The following is a 12,477-nucleotide window of genomic DNA, read 5'->3' as shown; positions in this document are numbered from 1 at the left end:
ACAATAATAATAAAATAAACATTTAGACAGCCATATCCCGGATTAAAAGTTGTTAATGACTCATCCGGATGCTTATTTAATGAGTCTGTTTAAAACACGGAGCAATAGGACAATAAACTGAAAGGATGTTGTGAGATATAAATAAACAAACATTAGCTTAGCATTTTTGCTGTTTTCTCTAAATAAATTTACATGACATGGGTCTAAAAAACATTTCATAAAATACAGAGTTTTAGAGGTATCATCTTCAGATTTAAAACAGAACATGGTCAGACCTGTGGCTTTAACTGCAGAGCATTTCTAGATTGCTCCAAGGCCAATTTCATTTAGATTTTCATAACAATATTTCATATATGTTTGGTGGAGTTTATAAAAAAGTATAATTTAAGCTCTCTATAACAACTTTTTTCATTATGACAGTAACTAATGTTCACCTCTTAATAAACTTCCAAGTGTCTGCTTTCAAATGAGACCAAACTTATGCTTTTAGTGCAAAGACTTCATAAACTGTATCTATTTTGGTTTGGCTATGACAGTTTTTGTGGGGGGGTTCGGAAAATGGAATGAGGGCTAACAGGTTTTAAATAACATAAAACCAGCAAACTATTGCATGCACATACGGTACAAAGTATGATTATATATTTAGATTTCGGAATGAGCACGTTTGTCATTAATACTAAATATGCTGCGGTCTGTCTGCTGATCTGATACTGCAATGAAGATGAATGTATAATAACTGATTAAAAACTAAAATGTACAACTTTCAGTAAATAACTATGTACATGCTTAGGATGTTGTAATAATGTACAGGGTAACTTCAGATATAAAAACGAAGACTTGTAAAATGTTTTTTTTATCATTAAAATCTGATACCATCCATTGATTTAATAGAACCTTTGGGTATGCCAACATGGCGGCGCGGTGGCTTTACAGTTGTGACGTCATGCGCAATCCAGTCATTTATATAGATCAGTGGATACAGCCAGAAAACCCGGAGTGGATCTGGTGCGTAGTGATAAGAGAATGCTTACAGTGGAGAGAGGAACGTGATTTGGCTCCCCTCCAGGCTTTGATCACATTCCACTTAACAAGGTGAATACACGGTGTCTTTATGAAAAGATATTTTAATAATTTTGCAACTGACGAAAATCTGTCGTAGACTCGCTGCAATCGACGGAAATCCGTCGCTGCGACGGAGAACTTTAATCCATGCGATCGACGTATTGGACACCCCTGTTCTAGGGTAATGAAATTGCTAATAGTTTTTCTTTTGTTGTTTGTTCACAGGCTGGGATGGTATCTGGTCAGTCAGCCATACTTGTCTGGAAGAAGGACATTGTGAATCATTTTTGGTTTTGTTGCCAGATGGCAAACAATCGAGAAGAGTTCATGGTGAGTATAATGGGCACCAATTGATTTTGTTTGAAATCACTGCACATGGGGCAGGAAGGTCTTGCCATCCAGCGTTTAAAGTGTCGCATTGATCTCAAAGTATTTGCAGTGCTTATGTGAATTTACCGCAGATGACATCTCAGCAGAAATGTACAGGCTACTACAGTGATTAGCTCCTGTAGGTGGTGGATGTTCATGGGTGTTAGGGGTGGGAATCTCTTATCATCTCACGATTCAATTCGATTCCGATTCTTGAGGCCCCGATTCGATTCATAATCCATTTTCGATTCAAAAAGATTCGATTTTATCCATAATGATTTCTAGTCGGGTTTCTCATCTGCTTTGCTATACAGAATGACAAACAAAGACATTAAAGTGTCTTTTTCACATTTATTAAGTTCAATTCTCAGGAAAGTGCAAAACATTGTCTGGTTCTCAATTGCTACTCATTAGTAGCTAGCTGTAAAATAAGTTGGAACAAAAATAAAGTGCTGCTTCAAAATATAAATGGTTGAAAATAGATGCATTTCCCAGGAAATTGCAGTTTACTACAAATATCATGTAGAACACAACCGATAAAGAAAAAACAATTATATTTCTCAGACAAAGTAACTTAAAGAATAACATGTTATGAAAATAAAGTGCTTCTTTCAAAATGAAAATAAAATAGTACCCGTAAGCTACCTGTCTCTGAAATGTTCATGACAGTGTTTTTTTGCAACAATAGAACACAACCGGTAAAGACAAAAAAATCTATATTTCTCAGTCAGACAAAGTAAGTTAAAGAATAACAAGTTATGAAAATAAAGTGCTTCTTTTAAAATGAAAAAATAGTACCCGTAAGCTACCTGTCTCTGAAATGTTCACAGTGTCTTTTGCAACAATAGAAATGTAAAGTGTGCAACAGCAACTGATTATATGATTTTCAACAAATCATGAAAAAAACTGGACATGAACTGTGTCCATGGTTACTGTCCATATGCAGATGCAACATTCAGGTTCTTTTGTAGGAAAAGAAGCTGATCAACATGTGCAAGAGGGAGACTGCTTCGCTGTGCTGTCACTATATCTCCAGCGGTGGAGAAAACGCTTTCAGCTGCAACGCTAGTGCCAGGTATACACAAGTATCGCTTAGCCAGTCCAGCTAAGAGAGGAAAAGCTACCTGATGGGTCTTCTACCAGCTGAGCGGGTTCTCTGACAGAGAAAGGGCAGGGGCTTCAAGATACTTCTTCAGTTCCTCTTCTGCTCTAGAGCTGCTAGATCTACGGACAACACTGACCTCAGTAAATGTCTTGCCCAATAGTGTGATCAGTGCAGAGGGCCTTCTTTTTGGAGCAGGGCCTTCTTCTTGCTGTGGTGTCTCAGACTCAACCTCAGCCTCTTCTGAGTTCACTTGTCTCTACAGAAACAATTCAACAATCATGTCAGTCATAATCAATTATGCACAAAATAGTCACAAAATTTACTTACTTTAAAAAACGTTATTTTATGGTTAACTAAAATAAAAAGGCATATATAAAACCAGCAAGATGAGATGGCATCATTTAACTTGACCTACATCCATGTTCAGCAAGCATAAATGTCTTATTACTCAAGCATAAATATTACTCAAGAACAGATAATTTTAATTTACCTCAAGTGCGGCAGCCTCTGAAACTACATTTGCATGGATGTCCAGCTGGTCATCCTCAGTGAGGAAAGGCAGGGCCTTGAATCTGGGGTCCAAAAACGAAGCAGAGTACAGCATGCGCTTATCCCGAGCAGAACTGTATCTTTTCGCCAGATCGTCGTGGATTGCCAGTTTGATTTCCCGAATAACTGGTGTGTCAGCAGCAGCAGCAACGCCAGCTGCCTCTGTGTCGTGTAGCAATTGAGAATGTAAAGGACCAATAACTGAGAGTGTAGGCGTAGAATCCTCTGACATTATGAGGGTTGCGTCTTTCATTGGTTTTAGCGCCGATGCTATTTTCTCAGCCGTGGAGATGTCGGTTTCGCTGAGTGTGCAGATGTCACTTCCAGATTTTCTTACCTGGGGGGAGAGCAGCGCGGCACAAATAGCAGGCTGCTGCTCTAGGAATCGTTCTATCATGTCCAGCGCACTGTTCCAGGGTGTAGCGACATCCGTTTTCAGTTTGTGCTCCGGTAACTGCAGAAGTTTCTGCTTTTCCAGCAGTTCATGATTTGCAATGGCGCTGCGGTGAAAGAAACCAGTAATTCGCCTGATCCTCCCAAGCAGTCGTGACACTGTGTTGAGCTTGAGAGCTCGTTGTGCAGCCAGGTTGAGAGTATGGGCAAAACATGTAATGTGTGCTTAGTTGTCAATCTGTGCAGTGGCGAGCATGTTGGCAGCATTATCAGTCACAATCACCAGATCCGAGACTGTTAGCTCCCATTCATTAGCAACGGAGTGAAACATGGCCTTGACATTTACGGCTGTATGGCTCTCGTGCATCTCACGAGTTTGCAAAACACAGGATTCGAGCACCCACTTATCAGTTATGTAGTGAGCGGTGAATGCCACAAAAGACTTGGTTGCTCTTGATGTCCATGCATCACATGTTAGTGCCACTCTGGTCATTTCGGTTAGGGCAGTTGCGACCTTTCTTTTAGTCTCATTGTAAAGCTGTGGCACAGCTGTCTCCGTGAAAAACTTGCGGGACGGTATGACGTACCTCGGCTCCGCTGTCTGTAACATGCAGATGAACCCATCGTTCTCCACCACACTGTAAGGTCTTAGGTCTTTGGCGATAAAGCAGGCGATAGACCGAGTTATTTTTTTTGCCCTCTCGCAGTGTGCGTTGGTCTGCAGCTGGCGGATGACTCTGCTCCGTGTCGCTGACCTCCGGGTGATACCTATTAATATGAGCCCGTGCATTTGTTGTGCTGCCGAAGTATTTGGTCTTCATTTTGCAAAGCTTGCACACTGTGTGTGTCATGTCCAGCGCCGTGCTTCCAGGCAATCGGTAAAAACCGAAATGACGCCAAATTTTAGCTTTAAGTAAAGATGGGGCTGGTTGGATCTCCCTCTCATCCATGTTTGCTTCCTTGATGTTTTAGTGATGCCGCTCGCGTTCAAAACTGGCTGCGTGGTGACGTACAGACGTCGTATAAAGGCTTGTTACAAGTTGCCCATAGATGGCTGCACTGTGGTGCCAACCTCCACGGTTAAGAATTTAGGTGTGATGTTCGACAGCAATTTATCCTTCGATAGCCATATCTCCAATGTCTGCCGCACAGCATTCTTCCATCTTAGAAATATCTCAAAAATATGCCATATGTTGTCTGCATCAGATGCAGAGAAGCTTATCCACGCTTTTATGACTTCTAGAATAGACTATTGTAACTCGTTACTCGGAGGATGCCATGCAAATCAGGTCAACAAGCTTCAGCTAGTTCAAAACGCTTTTGCAAGAGTGCTTACTCGATCTAAGAAGTATGACCACATAAGCCCAATTCTGGCATCTTTACACTGGCTACCAGTTAAATATCCCATACAATTTAAAATATTACTAATCACCTACAAAGCTTTAAATGGCCTAGCACCCTCATATCTTAGAGAATTATTATCAGAATACAATCCATCACGTGCATTGCGGTCACAAAATTCTGGTCTCTTAATTATCCCTAAAATATCAAAAGTGTCTAAAGGTGGCAGATCCTTTTCCTACTTAGCCCCTAAGCTATGGAATGATTTACCAACCGACGTCCGAAAATCAGAGACAGTAGATAACTTTAAATCTAGACTTAAAACTTTACTCTTTAACAAGGCATTCAGATAACTTGTTTTAGTAATGGTACTTATCTCTCAATAGCTAGTTTGTACAACCTAATAAATAAATAAATTAAAACCTTTTTTCGTCAACACTCCAAAGCATGGTAAATGTCATTAATACTCTTTAGTAATATTTTGAAAATTTGATTTAGTTGTCGGTTGAGTCTTAATTTCCACATATGGTCGGGTTGCAATTTTGGCTTTTCCCATGATCTTGAGAATAATATGTCACACAGAACCGTTTGCCACTGTACGTTAGTATTAACGACGGCAGTGGGGCCTCTGGCCTTAGTCAAACGAGTCTCTGTTTTAAAGATCATAGGGGGGACCCCATACATAGACTCGCCCTGGGCCCACAAATTTTCTAAAATCATCAACTATGTGTAATTCATTTAACAAGCAATAGTTAGCCTGTCCGGAACCAAGCTGACTAAAATCACATCACTGTATGACACTTGCTTTTCATGTGAACGGCCCCTACGCTAATAAGATTTTGTTTCTCTCTCCCTGTCTCGTCCTCGATCCCGAGGACAATGAGACAAACAGATCCAGTTCCGGTAAATGTGAAAGTCGGCACACCTCTGATCTACTGGCTGTTCTTCAACGTGATGTCCAGCCGATGCCTGACCAATGACCACCGGCAGAACCCGCTTAATATCCGCTTAATCTCCGCTTAATCTCCTTATCCGTTTCAATGTATATAAATTATATATATATATATATATATATATATATATATATATATATATATATATATATATCCCAAGGGTTTTTTCCTCCTAGGACTTTTTTTACTTCCCCGGCTAATTTTTCAACCCGGGGAGGCAGCCCTCTTGGGCTTAACTTCTATACGTCACATTAGTAATACGTTCGCTTATAATGTAGATTTAAAGCCGCAGCAAATTTAGCTGCTTGTGCTATCGTGTATTATGTTGTGCTATCTGTCGATTTTCTGTGCTTTTCACAGCATCTATTATGTAAAGCTGCTTTGATACAATTACCAAATTGTGAAAAGCGCTATATAAATAAAATTGAATTGAATTGTTACAAAATGGAGGCGAACAGCCAGCTAATTTTAATAATTTATTAAATCGATTCTTGGACATTTCAGATCGATTCTGAATCGTTGCAAATGAGAATCTAGATTCTTCTGTGAATCGATTTTTTGGCACATCCCTAATGGGTGTCACACAGCATTTGTAATTATACTCAAAATGTTTATTTTATTTTAGGGTATGTGGCGAGGGGTTCTTCACCATGTCTGTGGTGTGCATGAATGGGCCCTTGGTAAATGTCAACATCAGCCACTGGATGCGGTGAGCAGTTCCAAAGACTGCATGCTGTCTCGTTCTGCAGCACATGAAGCACTCTCACAAATCGTGCTCAACAGACGATGGCTGAAGGATGTAGAGAAGTTTCTAAAATTTAGGTCATCAATATACATCAATATTCGTTACATAATCAATGTCATGCTTTTACATGATAGGTATTGTGTGCATAATATTTCAAATAAAGTAATATTGTTTTGTGATTTCTTTAAAATACAGGTCAACTTCTGAACTTGAGGCCTTTCAGAATCATCTGTTGATGTATGTTAGCAAGCGGTTTGCCTTCTCCCCTCCAGTCTATGAAGCAAGGACCCTCCTCGCTGCACTGGACTACAACCACCACAACCACCGACCAGTACACATCAACCAGAGAGGCGAAGTCTCGTAAGTCATTCATAAAACTTTTTTTTTTCGGTTTGGTTGCCTGGGAAATTTTTAGTTCACAGGAAAATTATATTAAGAGTGAGAATGGGGTGCCGAATTTTGCTGAATCGAAAAACACAGTATGTTGCAACTGGCAACTAATGTTAGATTTGTTGTCTTTCAGACAAAGAAGGTTATACAGCAAAAAGTCTAAACGTTATCGGGTCCACACAGTAAAGGTTTCCAAAGAATACAACTACATTCCTCAGCTGCAGCGCCAAATTTTGGGTACACATAGGGCTGGGTCGGTTTGGATTTTTTTCTTACTTTGGTAATCAACAAATTCCCGCGGTTTTGCGGTTTATTGGCAAGACAAGGAGTTAAATAACATGCATGACTTATTTATGTTCAATAAACAACATGTGCAAATTACTTAAGGAACATGTAAAGTGAATATAATTTCCTTCCACATTTTTTCAACATTCAACAACTTGAACAATTAATATTATCAGTGAAAAAAAATGTTAACGCATTGTGCGTGTCCACACTTACGTGCCTACAGACATTTCGCCACTTTTCTATCCTTAATTTATGAATGGCCTGTAAATGACGCAAATTATTGCTGCCCTGACGGTCTGGTAAAATAACCATTTGTATGAGAAATCACTTGTACTGCATGTGTCCGTGCTTGAGTATAGATTGGAAGCTGCACAGAGACGCGTGTGTGTGCGCAAAATGACACGGTCTGTCTCGCGCGCGCCCGGGCAGTCCGCGTCTGTCTCTTGCGCGCGCCCGGGCAGTCCGCGTCTGTCTCTCGCGCGCGCCCGGGCAGTCCGCGTCTGTCTCGCGCGCGCTCGGGCATTCCGCGTCTAGCTCCCGCGTGCTCGGGCAGTCCGCGTCTGTCTCGCGTGCTTGGGACCGCTTCTGTCCTAGACACTTACCATAAACATCTGTCTTTTTCCACAAACGGAAAAAGAAGACGCAAAAGCAAAACTTTTTGAAATGTGTCCTGCTGTAGAAATGGCCACTGTGGTGGGCTAGATGAAAAAGAGACGATCTAACCTCTTTGGATATTAATCCTCGGACTGATCGCATGCTCTTTATGTTGCGTGACAATTTAATAATGTATGAAACCTGATTCTGTTGTTGATCTGTTGCGGCTGTTTGCATGTTTAAATTAAATAAAATGTTTGTATTGCTTTTACCGAGTCACAGACAACGTCACCTGTACTTCTACTCAATGACAATTTAATATTAAAATCATATCAGTTAACGGTTCTGTTAACAAGCTGCGGTTGTTTAAAAGCTGCGTGTATAACATCCCCATATATACACACAAGTGCAGGCCAATGTTTCAATTTTTTTTTGCGGTTATGACGGTGAGGAGCTCAGACCCGCGGCATGGGTCACGTGACCGCGGTATGGCGGTAATCCGGTTACCACCCCAGGCCTAGGTACACGTTTGAAATCCTCTGGAGGACTCCCGAGAAGAAGAAGTCTCAGGCCAGACGACCCACGGACTCTTGGTCTTCTTACTGGAGTTGTACCCCCATCAACAGCTGAACTGGCCCACAAATCTGCAGAGGACAGGTATGTGGACAACATGCCTACAGTCACATGTGATTGGTCAAAAGGAGTTTGATTAAGAGTCATGCAACAAAACACTAAGCGGTCCAAGGTTACAAATCTTTACTTGTAATGTCAAGATGCACTTTTCTTCTAATCTCCTAATCCAGGGGTTTTCAAATGGTTCTGTGCCAGGGACCACCATTTGGACTAACAAGTAATCAGTGGCCCGCTATTGTGTGTGTGTGTGCGTGTGTGTGTGTGTGGAAGTACTCCTTACCTGTTAGTGGGATTTCTGGGCGTGGTGACTACCACACAGTCTGTCTATTTGTGGTGATATAGTGGTACATAGTGACAGCCTCATATCATTCTCTGGTTCTAGCCTTGCCCTGTACTTGTTCTTTAGATATGCCAGTGTAGAAAACCCGCTCACACAAAGGTATGTTGTTGGAAAGGGTAAAAGACACCTCACTGCTTTTGCTGAAAGCTCTGGAAATTCTGTCTGGCAACTTATCCAGAACTTCATTAGGGGTTGCGTATCATACATATGCCTCCTGACAGAGTCTGTGGACATCTCTATGAGCTGATCCTCTTCTACAGTAGTTAAGCTTGACCCTGCTGCTGCATCATCACTGAATGGGAGCAGGATCCATTTGCTGTCACAGCGCCACTCATCAGAATCTTGGAAGTACTTTCGGAATTGAAGCACAAGCTTCCTCAAATGCTCACACACAATGTCTTTAATGACAGTGCTGTCAGAATATTCCTCAACTGAAGGAAACATAGCCAAGTTACCACTCTCCACTCGTTCTATCCATCTTGAAATTTTTTTAACAAATGCTTCTAGTTTTTTGTAGAGCTGCAGGACGTTTGAATCTCTCCCTTGCATTGAAGTGTTCAACTTGTTAAGCTCTGCAAAAACACCGGTGAGATACGCCAGCTTAGTCAACCAGTGGCTGTCGTTGAACATGTAAGCCAGTTCACTGCACTCCTTTTCGCACAAGAAAGTATAGATAGCATCACGTAGTTCAAACACACGGGCGAGCACCGCGCCGCGAGACAGCCATCTCACCTCTGAATGGTAAAGGAGAGAGGTGTGTTCACTTCCTAAGCCTTGACATAGGGATGCAAACAGGCGTGTATTTAATGTTTTTCGATTGATCAGGTTTACGGTTTTAACAACAGCATCAAACACCTCGCTGAACTCAACACTGAGATCCTTGGCAACCAGAGCTTCCCTATGAATCATGCAATGTGTCCAAATTATTGCCGGTGCTACTTTCTTTACGTGCCCAATCAATCCAGTCTGGCTCCCACTCATTGCTCTGGCACCATCGCTACATAGCGTCACACATTTCTGCCACAAAATATTGTGTTCTTTGAAAAAGTCATCAATAGCTGAAAAGAGCTCAGCACCTGTAGTTCACCCTGGCAGCGGTTTGCAAAAGAGAAATTCCTCACAAATTGCACTATTATCCTCGTATCTCACAAATGCCAAAAGTTGCGCGTCATTTGTTATATCTGTCGTCTCGTCTAATTGAATGAATTTGAAATCACGCAACATCTGTTGCATATACTCAATAGGCTTGGCCTTCAAGAAGCTGTGATGTGTCTCCATATGACGAGAAAGTTTCGACGGTTTCATGGTTTCATTTGAAAGCACCGTTGAACATACGAAACACAGTGGTACCTCTTCTCCTGTTTTGTCAGTCGTTACTGTAAATCCATATTTAACATAATCTTCACTGTATTTTCTTTTTCGTTTCCCACTACGTTTCCCTGTTTCCGCCGAAGTTGTAGCTTTGTATGCAGAACATGCAGCAGAAGCCTGTACATCTGTCCCTACGTCTGTCCCTTTCCTTACTAAAAAGCGATCCATGTTGGTGCAGCTTAGCAAACTTGGTCTTAGTTAGAAACGTTAGCTAACAGTTCCACTCCAAATTTAAATTCACCAAAACTATTTAGAGTATATTTAATGAAACCTGAATAATGTATTTACTTAACTCCGAGATGCTGGTCTATTTCGCGCGCAATATGAATGTGTACGTATATGACGTTGGGGACGCAACACACAACGTTGGCAAAGCATAAGATAGACCTGGTAGGTGCAAAGCTAGCCTATCCTGTGCCAGTTTGAATATTTTGGATATTTTTATTCAATTCAGTATTCCCACCAATGTGCAAATATTCAGGAAATATTTAGAAAAATAAATTATGGAAAAAATGATTTTAATAGTGAAATTTTGTAGGCTGTCACGGACCACATGCAATGCCGCGGACCACCGGTTGAAAACCCCTGTCCTAATCTGTGAATTATATGCCACTGCTAGTAATTTTCATTCAGTTGCATCTGCCCGATGTTACTTTACTGCTGAAATGACACATTTTTATATGTTTTAGATTTCCGCTAATGTATGACCTTGTTATAAATATATCTGTCATACAGGACAGAGGACTGGGTTATTAAAATACTGGTTGTGATTCTTTCCTTTTTTTCTCTCCCCATATAGGGCATGACTTCAACTACCTGAGCACTGGGTACAAGAAAAGAGAGAAATCCTCAAGCATTTGTCACTGTAGCATTGTTTTTTATTATTAGAAAATGGTATTGTAAAAACCTATAACAGTAAGCATTGTAAAAATAAAAACTACACATGGAAATGATAAGTGTTTATATGAAATTAAAAAAGACTTTGTAATAGAATTATTTTTTATTTACAACCCTTTACTTTTCACCTAAATGGGGCTTCTTTGTATCCAACATAGTTAAAAAATGGGTCAGGGTATTTGTCTCTTATGCACCAGATGCAGCAACTTGGTATCACCACCCTGTTTCCAGTTCCTAGTCGCCCATGTTGCCAGATGATGAATTGACGATAGGCAGAGTAGCGAAACTCTCGGTTGTCAGCCCCTTGGTCCTGCATGTCATTTAGTGCCAGTATGTCATTCCAGGTCTGCCGAGTCAAGCGTAGGATGCCCTCATCCAGACAATAGAGCTCCATATGGGCACTCCTGCTGAAGCACTGTTCTTGATCCTGACCGCAGCATTTATTTCTGTTGGCATAAGCCGGCAGTTTAGGCAGGTGCACCATGTGAGCTGTCCTCTCTGTTGGATGTTTTCTCCTGGTGTCACTCGCCTTTGGTCCATAATGTCTAGAATAACCCCAGGTATGCTAGTTACCACCATCTGTAGTAGTTCATCCCTTTCTTCCTTTGAGAGTTGTTGCAGTGTTGTCTGGAAATTGATAAAGCAAATACGTGTTTAGGATGGCTACATTCACATTTGAAGTGTGTTTTGAATTTTAACTTTTATATATTTTCTCTGTCATGAGTCTATGACTAACCAACCTGTATCTCTGCTGTCCTGGCAGCAGTCAGCATAGCAACCCGTTGTCTGTCCTCTTCTGAAACAGAACCAGCTCCAGCCCGTCCCCTTACTCGTCCCCGTCTACTTCGCCTTCCGCGGCCTCTTCCTCGCACTCCACCAGCACCTCAGCCTCTTCCTCTCCTCCTTACCCCTCCACTAGCACTGTCACTGCTGTCAGATAGTAGAGGTTCATATTCGTCTGAACTAGAATCCTAAAATGAAAACAATACAATAAAATAAAAGAAATGTCTAGTTTCAATGTGATTAATTACAAATTGTCAGCTATACTAAAATAAATAATTGTAAACTATAATGAAATGGCAAGGAAAATTACATGAGGCATGACATGAATGCAAAAGACTGTTCCACGATAACACAAGGTACTGTAAGTGCTTCAGAATGTTACTTTTATTTTATGTACTAAATCTCCTGTCTAACGTTTCTCAACCTACTACTATTATATTTTTATAGTGCACAATTCCAGACACATTTAGTAATGTTACCTACTACGGTCTTACTAATACACTGAAATTGTTTAGTGTAGTTCACTAACTGATTTCGTTATCTAACCGTAAATTTACCGATGTAACACCACATTACATAGGCTAAATGCAGTCAATTTAACGTCGAAGTGGGAGTTTTCCTGCGTTTCCAGCATGTTGTGTGATGCTTTCTCCGTTGTTTTGCA

The 12,477-nt window shown here is 40.9% G+C and overlaps 2 protein-coding genes across 3 annotated transcripts; one reads left to right on the top strand and one right to left on the bottom strand.

Annotated features, from left to right (window-relative positions):
- The first annotated feature begins 865 nt into the window (after positions 1-865).
- LOC129426634 (uncharacterized) lies at positions 866-11,316 on the top strand. 2 transcript variants are annotated; one of them, XM_073864084.1, is made up of 6 exons: positions 866-1,392; positions 6,398-6,594; positions 6,713-6,877; positions 7,041-7,144; positions 8,311-8,446; positions 10,933-11,316. In XM_073864084.1, the coding sequence occupies exons 1-6, from the start codon at positions 1,294-1,296 to the stop codon at positions 10,937-10,939; spliced, it is 708 nt and encodes a 235-aa protein (XP_073720185.1). In that variant the 5' UTR covers positions 866-1,293; the 3' UTR covers positions 10,940-11,316. The 2 variants fall into 2 exon arrangements, with proteins under 2 accessions (XP_073720185.1, XP_073720184.1); XM_073864083.1 differs by lacking the exon at positions 10,933-11,316 and having other exon boundaries at positions 8,311-8,566.
- Positions 1,769-4,004, bottom strand: LOC129434376 (E3 SUMO-protein ligase ZBED1-like). Its single transcript, XM_055193311.2, has 2 exons — positions 3,027-4,004; positions 1,769-2,792 (listed from the first exon to the last, which is right to left on the bottom strand). Exons 1-2 carry the CDS (start codon positions 3,480-3,482, stop codon positions 2,568-2,570), a joined length of 681 nt encoding a protein of 226 aa, XP_055049286.2. The 5' UTR covers positions 3,483-4,004; the 3' UTR covers positions 1,769-2,567.
- Positions 11,317-12,477: the final 1,161 nt, after the last annotated feature.

The sequence above is a fragment of the Misgurnus anguillicaudatus genome, chromosome 25 (genome assembly GCF_027580225.2).
Source record: "Misgurnus anguillicaudatus chromosome 25, ASM2758022v2, whole genome shotgun sequence".
Classification (NCBI taxonomy): domain Eukaryota; kingdom Metazoa; phylum Chordata; class Actinopteri; order Cypriniformes; family Cobitidae; genus Misgurnus; species Misgurnus anguillicaudatus.
The sequence above is the reverse complement of the archived record's forward strand: the minus strand, read 5'-3'. Positions and strand labels throughout refer to the sequence as shown.

Bases quoted from the DNA above. Each gene is read 5' to 3' on its own strand.
- LOC129426634 (XM_073864083.1), top strand. From the start codon at position 1,294: ATGGTATCTGGTCAGTCAGCCATACTTGTCTGGAAGAAGGACATTGTG. The intron at 1,393-6,397 runs GTGAGTATAATG...ATTTTATTTTAG, and splicing joins ACAATCGAGAAGAGTTCATG to GGTATGTGGCGAGGGGTTCT. The intron at 6,595-6,712 runs GTCATCAATATA...TTTAAAATACAG, and splicing joins GAGAAGTTTCTAAAATTTAG to GTCAACTTCTGAACTTGAGG.
- LOC129434376 (XM_055193311.2), bottom strand. From the start codon at position 3,482: ATGATAGAACGATTCCTAGAGCAGCAGCCTGCTATTTGTGCCGCGCTG. The intron at 2,793-3,026 runs GTAAATTAAAAT...TTGTTTCTGTAG, and splicing joins CAGAGGCTGCCGCACTTGAG to AGACAAGTGAACTCAGAAGA.